Genomic DNA, 19,489 nt, shown 5'->3' with positions numbered 1-19,489 from the left:
AATATTTTGTATCCTTGTATTGTAACCTGATCAGATAAGTGTATGTGTGGATTATAATAGCCAGAGGGTCGGGTGGACCAGGCCCTATGATATTTTGTTCCATCATTTATATGGGTTGCGTCCAATCATATGTCCAAAGTACAGGTATACGGTATGAGGGATAACTTTAATTTTTTGATCTTTTATTCCTCCCAGTATATGATGAATTGGGCATATTAACTAATATTAATATGTATGCACTTTATTCATTGTCTCCGGGACGGTTTGCCATTGAAAGTGTCCCTGTACAGCGGCCATCTTTTACATTCAAGTAGGATGTGCATATAAGTATAATATCCGCTGACAAATTACCATTTTAAGATTTAATAATGCTTGTGTTTATTTTAACTAATAATTGATGTTCTCTATTTTAGGATAAGTACTGTATAACGATGTTTGATCTGTGTGATGCTTTTATGGATGTTTTTTATACCTCTGAATAAAGATATTAACTAACTAACTAAAAAGTATTGAGGTTTATATTAATTTTTGTAGTCTGCAGCGTTATTTTATTATTTTTATTTTTGGCCCAACACTTGTTAAACGACCCTATTAGGCAGTGAGGTGGAAGTCTGGTACTTTGTTTTACTCTAGATTGTGTTGTGTGTATAGTGTACTGTTACTAATTTAGATTGGTACTGGTTTGAATAGATGTGGGGTGGGCTTTACCTTATAGGACATGTACTTGTTTGGAGCCGGTAAGGTATATTTCTGATTAAGGCTTGAATATATGTTTGTAGCAGGAGTGAAACTGATTTTGCAAGTTATGTTTTAAGAGAAACGTTCTCACGACTAATATTTTTTCTGTGGATATAACTTGGTGAGTGTGTATACCTTGTATATTTCCTCTCTTTTATTTCTGAAAATTGTGTTTTAAGTACTTATTGTGTGGACCAGTGTGTAATCTAATGCTGATTGCTTTCGGATTTATGTGGAGATGTTATATATTCATGAGGTATGTTCTTATGTATTTTATGCCTTTAGATTTGCACGTTATAAGGTCTTTACATGGGGGGTGTTACATGTTTAATTTTTTTTTTTTAGCTAGCGATGGAGATTTGTAATATGTCACAAATAGACGTTTATAAAATTTTCTGATGTAATTTTTAGACACTGTATTATTGTCAATGTACTTTGTAATGCTAAGCTGATGTATGGTGATGGACTTTCTCACGATTCATTATGGGGTTCTACCTGGAGGAAATGTTTCATGATTTAGTATTTAAGAACAACTTGATGGAGGTTTACATATACATTTTGGAATGCACTGATTGCATTAAACGTGATTTAAAAAAATATATCTATATTTTTGTTTACCTTTAGCCCTGATGAAGTCGGGGCGTAACACCAGTATGCTGAAACACGTGTTGGCTAGAGGATTGAAGCTTATGTAAAATGACTTGGTTCTCACGTAAATCACTCCAGTGCCCTTGGGCAATGTTCACATATCTTGAGAGAGAGCTCACAATTCCCCACTGTTCCTCATTTTAACAAAAATGGATGTGAGGCATTAACCTATACTCTGCTGCAAAAGGGGGTTTTCATATTTGCTAAAATCACTGGTATCAACAGCAAGATGTTTCAGAAACCTTGTGCTTTCAGTAAACGGATGCCACAGGCCAGCACCCTAGTCTGAAAAGTGTGCCAGTTCCAGTGAAGTTCACCATCTTTATGGCAGATCGTTATCTTGGCTACAGTTCAATAATGGCATATCGAAAAGGCATGGTCAAGGTTGCGACTTTTACAAACAATTGCTATGAGATCATTAGATTGCAAAAAAATTGTGTTTTTCATTTTGGTAAGTCACTGAAGTTTAAAAGCAAGTCTACTATTGCATTCTAAAAAATGGGTCGTGTTATAAAAAAGTTTAGGAAGCAGTGTGATATTTTGTTTATCGTTTTCTTGGCTTTGCTGTGTCCACAGTTAAAGGTTACTTATCGGCCCTTTCGCCCCTTATATGTTTACAGGATCAGCCATCCATCTTCAGATCACTCGTTGAGATGCATTTTTTGAAGGGGCCAAACTATATGTTACCCCCTACTCCTTTTATAATACTGCTTTGGAATCTACATCTTGCTTTGACATCTATGATGTGTTTTCCTTTTCAGCCTATGCACAGTTGCCCTTTGTATCTACTTACACTTAAAACTGTATTCCTTATCTCCATAACATCTGCCAGGAGGGTGATTAAACTTTTGGCCTTATCGTCTCTTCCTCATTTGTTTCCCTTTTTTCTGGACTAATTAGTCTTTTGAACCGAGACAGTATTCCTACCCAAGGTAGGCACACCTTTTTATGTGGGTCAATCGAGTACCTTTACAACATTTTATGCACTGCATCATCCATCAAAAGAGGAGTAACAGCTGCACTATCTTGATCCTAAAAGGTTCCTTTGTTTATACGTTGAAAAGATCAGGGAATTTCGACAGGATTACCACTGACAAAGAAGGGGGCCCCTGAGGCGAATGTAAGGCAGAGAGAGCAGGGGAACATTCAAAGAGCAATCAGAAAAAAAACACTCTGCCTAAAGATTTCTTTATAGAGTGCTATACGTCACTGATATAAGAAAAACAGTCCTAACAAGGTACCCTTCCCATTTATAGTTCAAAATACTTGTGAGTTAGGGATATCATATTTATTTATATTCTTTGCATACATGGCAGAAAAAACATAAAAGACAATAACTGTCCACAAACTCTACAAGCATCCTAAGTCGCCCACACACAATCTTTCAGACATGCAGGCAAACACTGACCAAGACATACTCATACATTCCATCAGGTAGCAATGCATTAGATAGTGCCAAACGTAGTCACAAATCATTATCCAAATTAGAGTGGACGCAGTCGAATCTTCATAAGGTGAAAGGCATAACAAGAAACAAAATTCTTGGCGATATACGGCAGGGAACACATGCAAATAGGCTTGATGCTCAGCGGAACTTGAACAGGTGTCTTTGTCTAATCACCTTAAAAAAATTAAGCATGTCAAGTAAGCGATTCAATTAAATTGCAGTGACAGTGAGTGCAAATTAAGTTAATCAGTTCAGCATTGGAGAAATATCTATCCGAATAAGAGAAGCAAGTAGGATTCACATTATTTGTTTAGTTCATTGTAATAGCTCTTTAAGGAATTCCATATCAATTCTTAGTTGTATTTGTATGTTTGTGATGAAATGTTATTGTTCTAGTGCTTTTTTCCCTCATAGAGTATGCTCTTTTTAAAAATTATTTTTGTTATCCTTGTTATTTTTGACATTGTTAATATTATTATTAGGATTATTCGTTTAAGCCAATGGAGTGTCTTGGTGGTTTTACAACTAATATCCACATGTAATGCTTGACGTTTCTCTTCTTTATTGTGCATCTATCATGCTATCTCCAACCGAATACAGCACAACCTACTGGCAACCAAATACCTCTTATGTATATTAGTTTAACAGTCCTTGTTAAAGTTAGACATGCAATTGGTTTGACATTTATATAATACACATCTTTTGTTTGTAGGGAACTGGATCAACGTTATATGATTGGGGATTGCAAGGGTATATTGCTGTAGAATCCCTCTGGAAAGATGGTGGCAAAAAAAAGAAATCTCAGAAAAAGAGTGGTGAAAAGGTAAGGTTTCCAGAAAATAGCATGTTAGTCGCATTCAGCAATTCTTCTTGAGGAAAATTTGAATTCTGTTTAGTTTAAATAATTATGATGCATTATGTCATATTTGTTCTCCCTAAAATTGTGATCTTGGGCAGGCGGTTTGCACCTTGTAATGAGGAAATCGACAAGAAAATCAACTCTATTGCCGAAAATATGATATCATATTATTGGAGGATTTTTGTTGAAGATAAATGGAAGTACTTGCTGCATGTCTTGATAGCCATACTGAAATTTAATGATTTGGGTTATCCTTTTGCCTTGTCAAGGCAGCAATACTGAAGGCAATTACATGTTGAAAATAGAATTTTTGTGCAGGAAGAGATTTTCAACAGTGGACTCTCATTATGGGATTGCTGTGGTGATGTCTGTCTTTAAACACTTTATCTACCCCAGTTTGCACTTTCATGACAGCGAGGACTCCAAGGAGTCACAACAATTCCCCTTACTGTTGAAAGATGAAGAGGACTTAATGAGCAATAGACTAAAATCTTGTCTCCTTTGAGGTAATCTTAAATAGTAGAATAGAGCTATTTGTACAAGAAAACTACTTGTTAATCTGTCCAGCTTGTTTTCTGGCATATTACACAAAAAGAAATGGACAATTATGTACCTGGCTGGAATGTGAAAATGGCCCAAGGTGAACTTTAGAAGTCTTTGTCTCCCACACTCTTTCCTGTCACGTCAAGGGAATACCCTGAGGATCCAGAAACTATAGTTGGAGAATAGAGCCAGATTAGTACTCTTAAGAAATAGTTCAAAGCAATGTCCAAGCTGAAAATCATAAGGTTTTCAAACCTTAAATGCTCTTACTAACACTAACATAAACTTCCTAAATCAAGTGGGAAAACCGTACTGTCAGAAGAAACTACTTCAGACGTTAAATACTTTCTCAGGAGCAATTAGAAATCCTTCACTCAGCATTACAATCAGAAAATTCCCAGAATGTGTCAGAGGTTTCACTGAGCCAGATTGGCCAGCAAGGATCAGGTGGCACAATGATCCTTTTAACTGCTGATGTTTGTTTTTTCCAGAATGTTCTGTAGTCTTGTGGAAATTTCTGGCACAATGCTGGAAGACTCCGGATACTGGGACTTGTAGTTCCGAAATCTATCAAGGCGTAATTTATCACCTGAGAATATACCCTGATGCGTACTTTAGTTCTGAGAATTACAAACATTGCATTAACATCTGCAGCTTCCAATAACAACCAAACCACCACTTTTCGGCCAAAGACCACCAAGGACTACTCAATGTCTCATGCGTTGAATTAGATACCTGACAAGACATTGTCCAGAGCTTTAGTGAAGCAACAGTCTCCACATTAATTTCATCATAGAAAGTGGTGATTTTCTGTAGCTTGGTGAGAAGAAAATCTGGATTTTATTGAAAACACGGAGAAATATATTATGCAGATCTCCTTTATTTGCCCCACTTAGAGCTGCAACAAAAAAGTAGTGGGAAGCTTCATCAACATTCTAAGATGCAATAAAGCTAGTGAGCAGCAACCCCCTTCCTTTTTAATTTGCTGTGAACAACTGGAACTTTCAAAAGAACTTTGCATTGCACATTGCTGTAACCGGAAAAAACGTATCCAGCTCAGTCACATCCATTCCCCTGCAACCATTTCCCACATTGCTTTTCATACTAAGAGGAAAACACATTAGACCAGGGAGCACAACCCAAGGGCGGGATAATATTGCCTTCCATCTCTTTTATTAAAATACAGTTTTTCTTCTCAGCAAGCTGTGGAAAATCTACATTTTATTGCAAGCTAAAGTGACCCAAAAAAAGAAAGTTTAAAGCTCTGCTACCAAACAACCTGTAGCACTCATTAGAGGTTTAAAGTTGAAACTTCTAAACATTGAATCACTAGACCAATCTGCTCTACATAGAATATCCAGCCTCCCCCGCCCCCAATCATAAAATCTTTAGATGCTTGAATAGACACCAAACACACCCCCTTCCACTCAAGTCAGATGCATCACCTTCTTCGCCCACCTTGCTAAAATTGGGGGGAAGAGACTGGGTTTAAGAGGTGGTTTAGAAGAAATCTGTAGCTGTGAAACCCCTTCGTATCGAATCATCACTGCGTGCCTCTCATACACTTTAACATATCTGACCCACCACAATTTCTCACCGTCACGGAACAAGGAGTAAAAATAAATTGTCACAGATGTTCTATTGATTCCAACCAAGGAAAGGCAAACACTTTCAGTTCTGAATATCATGCATGAAATATCAAGAATCCTCTAAAAGAGCTAGAACATTAGTCACATGCCAAAGGCAATTATATCTGCTAACTTTGCGGGTTTGGAAAGCCTGCACAATCTGGCCATTACCCAAATGATGTCCTGCTGCAGTTGCTGGCCTGTAAACATTAACAGTTCTGTATGGTACGCTATCCTCAAACAATTAATACATATCGTCCATCTAAATTGGCATCTAACTCTATCATAATATCTGGGATTTCCACAAAAATCGCCTAAACGTTCCTTACCCACCAAGTCGACTTCACTTCCAAAGTGAAACCAGTCCTCTGAGTGAAATCTAGACCTAATTGCAAATGCATGGCTTTCAGCCTCTGCAGAACCTTATATTTTAATAGACCAAAAAATAGCCTGAATAGTGGAAGAAAGCAGACCTAAAAGTCAAGCTAACATTCTCAGAGAAATCCAATCTAGTGTGAAAATCTTTTGTATGTCTCTCAGAATTTTCATCCGTTTCTCCCTGTGCAACTTCAAAATACCTCCCAACGTCCTCACCATAAAAGCCAAAAACGGAGTCTCCTGCCTCTAAGATAAACTTCAGCCTGTTCAGTATCAAATCCAGATCATTCAGTAACCTCACCTTCAGATCCTTTTAGTGTTCAGCAAGCTCCTGCCTTGTCATTATCAGAATATCCAAACACGATCTGTAAGCAGCCAAGGATTAGACAGCTGTACTACCTGGAATTGTCACTTATATAGTATATTGTGATTGCACGTTGCCCACCTCAATGGTCAGCTGCTTATTGACCATGCTTAAACATTGTTTATATACAAATAGAGAGGCAAACACAAACACTTCATGAATATGATGAATTCAAAAAGCAAGTGAATAAAAGTCGCAGGTCCTGGTTGTTGTGTTGGTTACTTTTCTTTATTCTCGTATTTTTTTTTCTGTCAGAACTTTCACAACCAATGCGTTTAACCTTAAAGAAGGCTTCATCAAGGCACACAATTGTATAAGTCACTCGAGAAGAAACAAGATTTCGCTTTAGCAGATAGTCAGGCTTATTTGAACTCTTTCACAATTGCTACATGTAGTACCACAGTTTTTCAATGTTTTCAAAATTCAAGGATATAGGCAGAGTAAAGCCCATGCACGTGTCCTCAATTCCCCATGGAAGTCAGACAAAAACGGTTTGCTTTCGTGTTTGAACACGTGTTGGTCAGGATATTCTTCCACACATGGTGGCGTCTATAGGGCTTGGGTAGGTCGTATATCTTGGAGGAGCGCTAATTGCAGCTTCATTTCTCGCCACTGCACGAATGCCCGGATTGACACGATGGGGCCAGTAGTTCCCCCACCTCTAGGTGTTTCCTTAAGGTATCTTTTTTGTAATTTGCACTGGGCTACATCACAAGTCCAGTTCTCAGGGTATGGCACTTCACTCACACAACCACATATACTATCCGTCCCTGTCAGAGTAGACGAGGATCCCTTGGTCCTGACAAAATGCCGAGAATCCTTGGACTTTAAACAGGCAAACAACATGTTGACCCCATTCACTACATACATTCCAATTTGACCTTGAGAGGTTATATAATTTCTCCCTCTCCAGCCACGACTCTCTAGTCCTTGTTTTTAATGTTGCCTAGAAACCCAGTAAATAAAGGATTCCTTGTGGGTTTCCTATAGCTATTTTTAATTCACTCTTGCATTTCCCTGTCTCTACTCCCACCAATTGTTTTGCACCCACAGCCAGCAGACTTCACATTGGCAGAAAGAGAGGTCTTCCGGCAAAGAGCCCCCCTGTGGGGCCCGTTGTGCATTTGCAGCACCGGCCCAACAAGGAGCTGCACGATGATGAACCGTAAAAAGAATAATTGACATGTGACATCCTATGGGGTGTGTGAGGGCCCTTGCTCCTAAAATGAGCTTTCCCCCCAGCCATTCTTCCTACTTCCTGGCACCTGTGATATAACTCCTCCCTCTCAACGCCGTCCTTAGGAACCACATACTCCTTTCTCTTACCATATATTATCAGATTATCATTTAAATGAATTATGAGTCAGGCTCACTTTGCTCTCAGTGAGGTCACTACCGAACATAACAACTTTATAAAGCACCAAGGGGAGAAAGATGACCTGAAAGAAAGGCTGCACACCTCTGCATCTTTCCAGCCCATTTCAAATGTTTCTGATTCGGTCTCCAAATAGAAAGTCAAAAATACATGCTACAAATATAGACGTGTTAGCCAATCTCCCTCTTGAAGAATGTCCCTGAGTAAGTGAGTCCCTTCCATTTTGAAGTGATGATACACCACCTATTCATTCAATACCCCCAAATTCAGGATTGGATGAAGTTCTTTCTCTTTCTTTTTTACAAGGAAAATGTTGCTAACAAACCCAGCTGAACTTCAATCCGCTCTTATACAATTGATTTTTTATACACAGCAGTCTGCTCCACCATATGTGTCTTCTCTGAAACTAACCATATTTTTTTTACTCTCTCTCCTGCACTGGCTCTGCCACATACTCTATTCTGAATGCCCTTACAGCTTCCAAAACCCATGGGTCCAGGCTTACTTTCTCCCATTTCCTGTAAAAGTGGGCATGTATTTCACCCTGCATTAAGGGGGATATATGAAAGGTATGTTCTTGTTTGCTGCTCTTCTCATTAACTCTCCTCCTTGAAATTGTGGATTTCGGGAGAAGGTATAAAAGTGGCTGTTGATATTCCTTGCCTTTAGTCAGGGAACTAACCATTGCTCTCCAGGCCACTTCAAAAACATAAACCCTTCTAATGTCCCTTAGATACTTCTGCATAGAGAAAACAATTTCCCTACCAAAAACGTAGATATTTATTTGAGTAATGTTTCCCAAAACGTATACCCTGTGCTGCTAAACCCCCTTCAGGTGAAGCCAGCACCACTAATTTCTGATCTCTTTTGAGACATGCGTTTTCTTTGCTCTAACCACTGTGCTACATTTGCATTACCCTACAATCGCACAGTTTGTTGCACCCATTGAAGTAGTTATTTTACATTCAGTCTTTTCTTGTCTGCATAGGTTTCTTCTGCCATGTCAAGAGCAACTTTTTTGGAAGACCAACCAAATCTAATAAGTTGTCTTTTCCTCTCTTAAGAATCTTATCATGGCGTTGCTTTGATCCCAGACACCCTTTCCTATGAAAGCTAAAATTGTTGGATCTAGTTCTGGGGTTGCTGCGATTTTTATTAGCCAAAGTGGGTCTTAGGCATTCTGACCACAGTCTGGGACAGCCTTCTTAGGTATTGACTGTGAGAAGTTAGCCTGGCATATGTTGTCCACTATTCTAGGAGCCCCTTGCACCAGTCTAAACGACCCTTATGATGGTGGTTGTAAAGTCAACCTTATAGACCAGCTATCCTAGTGGTAGCATGGACCAGCAGTCTTAGGCTAAAACTTCAGAGAGCATGTAAAGCAAGCTGTTTTACCAATTATAATCCCTTGAAAACCAAATGAAAGGACACCACACAAGGTACATATCAAATATATATGTATTTATTACTAACACAACCCCTCTGCACTCTTTATGAGGTCAGAGATCGAGATACATTACCAGTTACTCATTAAGCATACTAAAAGTTGCACAAATACAATTCTGCCCTAGGGGCCTCACGAACCATATACTAAGTAAGTGGTATAAGAACCACTTCAGGAATAGTGAATAGGCCTAGGGCCTAGGGAATCGCTGGGGCTACACTGGACAACCAAGGGATTGGAAGTAGGAGGCCCACAGGAGACGCATGCAGTGTCTAAACACAGTCTCGAGTTACCATAGAGTTATAATGGGAACGTAAAAGTTACAAAGTAGTGGATTAAGGACACTTCCGGATGGACTACGTTAAAACCCCTTTTAACTAGGACACTTCGAGAGTCAACACCCACGGGAGCCCCGAAGTACTAGAGTTACCTCACCCAGGGAAGCCGGGTGCAAAGGTGTCTTTTCGTGTCGGGTTTCCTCGCTGTTTCCTATGGAGAGCTGCAAAGAAGTGCTGCAGGCGACCAGGAGAAAAGTGTCCGGGTGGATCCAAGGGTGGATCGAAGATGTGAAGAACCTGAAAGCAGAGGGGACAGAGTCTAGGTCACTAGCCAGTGACCAGGAAGGAACCAGGAAGGAACCAGGCGATGTGGAGTGTTTCAGGTGAAGAAGGTGAAGCTTGTCTCTGCAGCCACGAAGACCAGGAGGCGTCGACGACAACCAGGAGCTGGATTTGAGCTGTCCCACAAAGGATCTAGTTGACTGCGGTGTCGGTATCCGGATTGGACCCAACAAGCCTTGGCAAACGCAATCCACGCAGGAAGGGAAGATTGGCTTCAGTTCAGACCAGCAAGTTCTGGGTAGCTTCTCCTTCGCAGGGAAGCTGGGGTAAGCCTGAAGCAACCAGGCAAGCGGTGTAGTTTCGAAAGAAAGTCTTCGGAGGGCTAACTAGCCAACGGGCTAGCAACCGGGAAGACACGTCGAGCTGAAATGCAAGAGCAGGCCCCACGCGGCACTCGTGGAGTGTGAATGGCTGAGCTTCGGTGCAAATGGCGCTCGGGTCTGGGGCTTCTCAAACCCAATGCATAACTTTGCAGATGCTTCAGAAGCTGCACTGTTAGCAAAGAGCAGGTAGTCCAGGGTGTCCGGTCCCACGTCTCTCGTGTCCGCCACGGGTCTCAGCTTTGCTGTGGATGTGGATCGGAGTCGGAAAAGTCTGGAAGTCCAGTTCCTGAGTCGCTGAGTCTTCGGGTTCCGGCAGGAGCGTCGACATAGCAAACCGGCAAGTTACTGGTGGTGCCTGTTTGCACAGGGTGGTCACTCCTTAACAACAAGGGAGATGTCTTCAGTCTTCTAGTCGGTATAGAACGTCGAAGGTCCAAGAGTTTCATTTCAGAGTTTCAGTCCAGGATGATCTAATGTCTCTAGACACAGCTCCTATCTTTAAACTGAGGATTACCTGCTAGGTCCCTCCTATGGGTGGACCCTGAGAAGGGGGTGGTTACACCCCTTTCTGTTTGTCCAGTTTCGCGCCAGAGCGGGTCTGGAGTGCCCCAGCAACTGGTTTGAACCGGGCTATGCATTGAGCAACTTGTGTGCCCCAGGCAGTGTCTGGAACAGCATCTTTCCATTCAACCCACCCTACCCCAATACACTACAGGCTGTCTGGGGAGATGCTAGCACCTCCCTCGACAGGAAACCTATCGTCCAGGCCTCCCTTGCCGGAGTTTCGTCCAGCTGCAGGAGGTCAGACTTGTGTCTGGGGCAGCAGCATCCATTTTGTGATGCCGAGGCTCAGTTTAACTTTAACCGGGTAAAGCAGTAACTACATGTCTTCTCCCTCTAGAAGGGTGGAATGCTACCCCCGCCGCCAGGACTGGCGGGGGGGGGGGGTTAGTATTCCAAAGTGTTTGACACCTTGCACAACATGTTTTGATAAAGCCAAACCAAAGTTAGCATTAACCGCGAGGATTACAATGCACTTAAGAGTATATGGTATGGCTATATCATAGAACAGCTATAAGGGATGGTTCCGAAAGATGCAGAAGGGCTCAGCTCATGCTAGAGCATCCTCTCACATAAAACCAAGCACTCTGCCTTCAGGATTGTCAAGGCCTGCCGTAGGAGTGACTTATGTGTCTATATCTAAGGGTAGATATAGGTATACTATATCTAAGCAAGGGGTGATTACACCACCTTGCCCAAGATGAGTGATCAGCCTGTGGTGTCAGTTTGGATGGCCATCCAGGGGTGGCATAATACATGCTGCAGCCCCTGGTAGGCCTTGGATGCACCTATAGTACACTATACAGGGGATCACAAAGGTGACCCAATACCCAATCAGTTATGTACCTAAGGTACATGGAGTCCATTTTATAGGGAGATCAGATAGCCTGGGGCCCTGAATAGCAGGATCCCAGGCCAACTCAAACATCAGCTAAACACTAGGCAAAAAGTTGGGGTAACCATATAGTCAGATGTCCACCTTCCTACATTGACCTCCTAAGCCAATAATAAACTCTGCCACGTACTGGGCTGGTGCCCATTCTGGCAGTAGAGAGTGCTCTACATAATGTATTGAAAATGTCTTCCTCAAATGATCGGAACTGACTTTATTCACAGTCTGTTTCTCCTCCCCATCTGTCTGATTCTAAATCAAAGGAAGAGCTCAACTCCACCTCTGCACTTTCAGATGTATCATCGGAAAGCATTGATGTGTGTTTCCTAAACCTTTTCTCCATTTACTTTTTTCTTTTCTAAGCCCTTTTCTTGCCCTTCCTGGATGCCTTCGGCATCATTCTTGTCTATCCACAAACCGATATTATGGTCTGTAATTGCAGTTTTCCTTCATTTAATGGTATTTAATGTAAGTAAAAGCTTTCTTTGGTGAGTTGCCTTTTTGGACAAACCAACACTTGAAGTTATAAGCTCCACTGCAGACCAATCCCTTTCCTTCTGAGAAATGGATTGACCTTCTATCATAATACTTCCCTTTCTTTTTTCTACATGTTCATTTATTTCAGATAATCTTTTCCAACGTTTTACTGAGTCTCCTCCAAGCTATGACCTAAATTGACTTTCTCCTTTATATCTTTCACCCTGTACTCTTTTTCCTTTAATTTGTCAGTGAGCATTTTAGTATTCAAAAAGAAAAATTGCCCCTAAGTTGAAAAGCCCCTGATAAAAACGTGCTTACTAGCAGTACAATCCTACCCAAACTGTGAAAAAGGCAGACACACTGACTTAATTAACAATTGTCAAATTCCTTAAAATGGTTGCTCTTCACCATGATGTATTTTGTTGTTTGCGGCACGTCTAAGTAAACAAAGAATATGAACCGGCCGAGGGCAAGCTCTGCAACACAATACCCACACGCTGATGGGTGACACAGTCTCTTCACGCATCAGATGACCCAACACTATAGCGTTTGGCTCCTGAACTCATCCATCATTCTACAGCATGCTCAATAACTGTAAACCACCTTAACTAAGCTGACAAATATACCCCAAAAAGAAGTAACTCCCATTTAGGAACGATGACCAGATTTCAAACCACAGTATTAATTTCCCAAAAGGGTGCTAATGTAAAAACAATTAGTTTGGAATGCTGGGCTTGTTTTTTTATTCGCATCCTAAATAATCCATTGGCTTACATACAAACTCATAAGAAACATTCTAATTAAATGTAACCTAAATGAAACCTTTCGGTTACAAAGATAATGACACCATATACGCTCCAACATAAATCCCACAATTCTGGTAACCCTAACAGAAATTACACATATAACTTGTCTGTTGTGAACAGCAGCAAAAAAAAGGAAGATAGATGCAGGTTCACTTATTTTACTGCCTCTTAGAAAGTTGAGGTTATGCAGACCTTTTTTGTTCCTGCCTTTGTAGTGGTGAGCCTCAGCAAGGCCTACCAGTGCAAGGGGTTCGCCCTTCTCTGCACAAGTCCTCAGACCCACAGGATAGAAGTTGGCACAGAAACTGGAATAGAAAATACAACGTTTATTAACCTCATGAGGTGGAACTACATTCACACAATACCCTTCGGCAATGTATGAAGTAGAACACTGAATGGAAGGAGCTTGGTCCTGTTATACCCACGCAGGGGCTCAAAAGAAGGCGGTACAAGTACAAGAAGTAGGTTTTAGGTACATATAAGGTCATACAGAAAATGCACAGTCAACAAGTGGGAGGAGCTAACAGTTGCTAATTCTGTTGAACACATCCTGACATTTACAGACTAACAGCAGCTACATGGACAGCTGCAAGCTCAACTGAGCATGTGCAAAGTGAAAGAGGTTAAATATAACCTGTCTCTAGGCAGATTTCAAGAGCAGACAACAGCAAGGTAGGACAGAGCACATGGCATACACGTGGTAGCACATGGCAAACAAAATGGCTGTCAGAAATACAAAATGGATTCCACAAAAAGGACAAGATAGCCTCTAAATTCAGGATGGCTTCTGCTAATGCTAACCCAATTGCAGCCAAATTACAACAGACGACCCTTTTAGCATTAGCTGAAGACATTCGTTCATCTGGGGTAATCTAGATATGCATCCTGTACATCGATGTTCATCAGTTCAGTGACCTCTTTATTTAGCATTTGTTGTGCTTTCATTTCTGCAACATTTCTTTTAGCAGGTGTACAAGCAGTGATGCAAATAGAGCAAAGCATGGGACCACATTGTCTACATATACAGCATGTAAATAGTATCACCAATAGTATACATAGCATAGTAGGTAGCTTCCAGCCCCAAGTACTAGAGTGCCACAACCAGTTCGAAAAAGTCCATGTACCAGTCTCTGGGTGAATCTCCGCAGCAATCTTCTGTAGTTTAGGGATTGCATCATATACTGAAGGCAAGTGATCCGAAATAAAAACACAACAGCTGCTGCCGATGATACGACATGCACCACCTCGATCAGCCAAAATCATATCAAGTACCATGCGATTCTGGAGTGCTTCAATCCTCGCAACTTGTAGCTCTTCTGTATTGTTCCCAAGTGCCATTGCTGTCTGATTGGTAACAGCTTCCACAACACAAGTCAATTGCCTTATCTTTCTGCTGTTCAATGCAGCACCCTCAAAAAAGAATAAACCCAATTTAAAGTCGACATATTGTTGCAAATCAGTGTCAGTTTGTTCAACTTCATCCATACTTATTGTCCTCTTATTTCTCTTCTTGGAAATGTCATTGTAAAGTTTAAAATCACAGTGATACGATGGAGGGGCTAGGAATACAGGGGGTAACAAGAATGATACATAACATACCCCAGACCATCCTATTGGGAGTTGATAATACCCTTTATTACCACATACGAAATATGTATTATGTGATGCTGTAAAACTAAGATTGGTGGCACCTTCAATAGTCAAAACCACAGTACACTCACTACTCCCCGCTGGAATTTTCCCAACATTTCCTATACATAAGCCCGGTTTAGCTCTTGTCACAGAAATCATAAATAGTCCATTGTTCTCAATAGTTCTCATGTTTGGGAAAACATGTGGCATAGAAATGTTCACAGGTCGGTATTTCTCCCATTCCCATTTAGTTCCATCAGCTTGTGGATTACCATCTTCATCTGGGTAACACACTTTATTAAAATGATAATTAATCCGTCCTAGCGTCGTCTCTCCGGAAACAGATATAAGCGCAAACCCAGCTTGACAAGAACCATTATGTGAAAATGGAAGAGGGATAACAGGTGTTCCCCCTTTCTCTTGGTGGGCAGGTATCATCTCACACACCCAACAGTTGGTAGTATTTGTGGCATTATGAGTATGATGCAACATCTGAATGAATGTATTGTTTAGGTCGGACTGTCGATGCTTCTGCTCATGCTAGGGAAGCATAAAATAGTGGTGTTCCACTGGAACTGGAGTAGTGGCAACAAAAAGCTGTCGAACAGGAGCCACATTCTCAACATACCAGGTAATTGCTGTCATAACCATCATAGCACCAACAAACCCTACAGCACAAATGGTTTTCTTATTGCAGATCTTAGCAACTTTCGATTTCTCGGCAGACATGATCACTTCGTCGTCAAAAAAACAATAGTTGGAGCTCTTATCCCTGGGCAGCCGTTGATTTCTTCACCTAGGGTCAAGACGGGTGTCACTTCGCAGGACCGATCTTCTCCCCCCCTTGCCACATCGGTACTCTGTTTCACTAACCCAGGGCGATTGCTCAACCAGTCTTTTTCAAAACTGAAGATTCTTTCCTCGGTCTCAACTGGTACCGGGATACTCCAGGAATCGTGTGGTCCGGTGTGAGAAGTTGGCCTGATATATGATGTTTCCAATTCTGGAACCACCTTGTATCAGTCCAAACAATCCCTTATGGTGTCTGATTGTAAGTCAACCTTATAGACAAGCTATCCTAATGGTAGCATGGACTAAGCAGCCTTAAAGACTTAACTTAAGAGGTCGTGTTAAGCAAGCTGTTTTACCAATCACAATCCTGTAATATCAAATGAAAGGACACCACACAAGTATATATTATAAAAATATATGTATTTATTACTAGAATAATCCTCTATACTCTTTATGAGTGCAGAGGCACAAGCGTTTAAACAAAAGCACAGTTAAACATATGAAAGTTGCACAATTATAGATGAGGGCGGGTGGCCACTCAAACCATATATTAAGAAAGTGGTATAAGAGATACCAATCGAACAGTGGTTAGGCCTAGGGCCTAGGGAATCGCTGGGAGCAGTCGGGACTAGCAATGCTGAAGTCGGGAAAAGCCCGCGGGATTCGGGTGCAGCGCTTAAAGCACAGGCATGCACCAATGCAAAGTCAATGGTGCGTAAAAGTTATAAAGTTATAGTTTAAAGATGCTTCCGCTCAACATAGAAGGACGAAACTTAAGACACATACACTAGAGGTGTGAACCAGTGTGGGAACACCGGCGTTGCTGAGTTACCTCACCCACAGGAAGCGGGGGAACAGGTGCGAAGTAGTGTCGGGTTTTGTCACGCAGGTTGCTGGTGCTTGGAGCTGAAGATGCTGCAGGCGTCGAGACGACAAGTGTCCGGTGTGATCCAAGGGTGGATCAAAGTTAAAGATGATCTGAAAGCAGAGGGGACAGTGTCTGGGTCACTTAGCAGTGACCAGGGTGGAACCAGGCAATGTCGGGCGCTTTCAGGTCGCTGACGGGTCGCTTCTCTCCGCTGCCTCGTGGACTCTGGGGCACCGAGGATGTCCAGGAATGGATCACGAGCTGTCCCACGCAGGCTCTCGCTGTCGGCGGTGTCGGCTTCCGGATTGGAGCAAACAACCCTTGGCAAGGGCAACCCACGCAGGATTCGAAGATGGCGTTGCACTCGGACCAGGAGGGTCAGAGTGGGTGCTCCTTTTCAGGGGAGCGAGGGCAAGTCTGGAGCAACCAGAATCACAAGTTAGTTTTCAAGGTTCGTCGGCACAGGGGCCACAAGCCAACGGGCAAGTGACCGGGCCAACGCGTTGAGCCAAAAGATGCAGAAGGGCCCCACGCAGCACTCGGTGAGTGTGGAGGGGTGAGTTTCGGTGCAAGAGAGGCTCAGGGCTGGGGCTTCTCAAACCCCAATGCACAGCTTCGAGGGTCCCTCGGGGGCTGCACGGTCAGCGTCTAGTGGGCTTTCCAAGATGGCGGGCCCCACGCTTCAGGTCGCCTCCACGGGTCTCAGCTCTCCAGGGACTGTGGATCGGGCTGTTAGAAGGCAGGCACGCTTGGTCTTGTCGAACTCTGTTGCTCGAGTTCCGGCGGGAACTGCAACAAAGCAAACGTCGAGGTGCTGGATGGTGCCTGTTTGCACAGGGTGGTCACTCCTTGACCACAAGGGAGATTCTTCAGTCTTCTATGTCGAGTAGGATGTTGAAGGGTCCACAGTTTTGTTTCATAAGTTTCAGTCAGGATAATCTTAGTGCTTTGGCACTGCTCCCATTCTTATACCAATCTAGGGGGCTGGATTACCTGCTAGGTCCCCTCCTATGGGTGGGACCCAGGAAGGGGGTGGTTACACTCCTTTCCCTTTGTCCAGGTCGCGCTGGGACTGGGGCTGTTGTGCCCCAGAACCGGTTTGACCGGATTATGCAAGGGGAATCCTGGTGCGCCCATGCACTGTCTGGTTTCTTTCAAACCTCCCTGCTACAATCCACTATCTCCTGTCCGGGGTGGTGTGACACCTCCCTGTGACAGGAAACCCTTTGTCCAGGCCTCCTTGGCTGAGTTTCGGTCAGCAGCAGGAGGTCAGACCCGTGTCTGTGGCACAGGCATCCATTTTGTGGTGCTGAGGCTCCTTTTAAAATCAACCGTGTTTTAGCAAAGTAACATGTTGTCTTCCTCTAGAGGGGTGGAATGCTATCCCCGTCGACAGGACTGTCGAGGGGATAGTATTCCAAATCGTATGACACCTTACACGACATGTTTTGATACAGCCAAACCAAAGTTAACATATAACCGCGAGGATTATAATGCACTTAATAGTATATGGTATGGCATTATCCCGGAACAGCTTAGGGAATTGGTCCCGTCAGCTGCAGACAGGCTCAGCTCATGCTAGAGCACCATCTCACATAAAACCAAGCTCTCTGCCTCCAGGATTGTTAAGGCCTGCCATAGGAGTGACTTATAGGTATATATGTGTCCAGATAGGTTTGGATATAGGCATACTATATCTAAGCAAGGGGTGATTACACCACCTTGCCCCAGCTGAGTGATCAGCCAGTTGTGTCAATTTTGGATAGCCAGCCAGGGGTGGCAAAAGCTATGCTGCAGCCCCTGGTAGGCCTTGGATGCACCTATGCCCTGGGCACCTATAGTGCACTGTACAGGGGCTGATAAGGTGACCCAAGCCAATTTAGTTATGCACCTAGGGTACATGGAATCAATTTTACAGAGAGAGCAGATAGCCTGGGGCCCTGATTAGCAGGGAACCAGGCCAACTAAGTCGAAAACCAGCTAAACACAAGGCAAAAAATCTGGGGTAACCATAGTCAGGTATCCACCTTCCTACATCCGGGAAGACTCTTTCAGATTAGTCAGTTGAGATAGCATGGCTCTTCTCCGTTTCCAGAATCTCTCGATGATCAGTCCGCACAGCAGGTTCCACCAAGGAAGGCGACACTCTCTTAAAGTGAGAGCTGTGGACCCAATTCTTCCTGTTAGTCACTCGAACTGCTGTCCTCGTCGCAAGGAGCACCTGCTCCGGCCCTGCCACCTCAGTTCCAAGCTGTTTGACCTTTCGAAGACTTTGACCATTACATGGTCTCCGGGCCGGAGTTCGTGGGCCACACCTGCAGATCTGTCAGGGAGAGCTTCTCGAACCTGTTGATCAATAGTCATCAAACTGTTGATTAAATGTGCCAAATAATCATGTATGGGGTGTGGCTTAGTGACTCCCCAAATATTCATCGGTTTTCCAAATACTACTTCATATGGGGTAAGCCCGGATCATGAATGTGGCACCGATCTTATGGACAACAGTGCCAAAGGTAGCGCATCAGGCCACTTTAAAGACGTGGAGGCTAGAATATTCGCTAATTTCAACTTCAAGGTAGCATTATACCTCTCCACTAATCCTGCTGACTATGGATGGGAAACCGCATGGAACTTCTGTTTGATCCCTAATCCTTTCAGGACATGTTCGACAACTTGCCCAATAAAATGAGGTCCGTTATCACTTCACAAAAGTTTACAAACACCATATCCAAGGAAAAACTCCTTCAGAAGTACCTTCGCTGTAGTGAGAGCTGTATTTTCCTTTGTAGGGTATGCCTCTATCCATTTACTGAAGGCACATACCATCACTAGGACATACTTTGAGTTATTGCAGCGTTCAAGTTGGATGTAATCCATCTGCAAAACTACAAAAGAAGCAGTCGGTGTATCAAACCCTCCTGTAGGAGTCCGTGTCCCTTTTCCAGGATTGTACTGCCAACCTATCAAACAGGAATGTACTACTCTCTTAGCTGTGCTGGCAATTTCAGGATGCTCCCAAACTCACGTATTTCCTTAATAATAGAGCTCCAACATGTGCCAGCCCATGTGCCATTTGAACCATAGGCTGCAA

General features: G+C 42.8%; 1 protein-coding gene across 1 annotated transcript in view; it reads left to right on the top strand.

The window, feature by feature from the left end:
- The window catches only part of APOO (apolipoprotein O), a 998,307-nt gene that overhangs the window by 628,873 nt on the left and 349,945 nt on the right, over positions 1-19,489 (top strand). The window contains exon 7 of the mRNA XM_086934508.1: positions 3,546-3,656. Within this exon, the coding sequence (XP_086790634.1) occupies positions 3,546-3,656 (111 nt within the window). The remainder of the gene's footprint in view (positions 1-3,545; positions 3,657-19,489) is intronic.

This window comes from Lissotriton vulgaris, chromosome 8 (assembly GCF_964263255.1).
Source record: "Lissotriton vulgaris chromosome 8, aLisVul1.2, whole genome shotgun sequence".
NCBI lineage: Eukaryota > Metazoa > Chordata > Amphibia > Caudata > Salamandridae > Lissotriton > Lissotriton vulgaris.
This window is presented reverse-complemented; position numbering and strand designations above follow the sequence as displayed.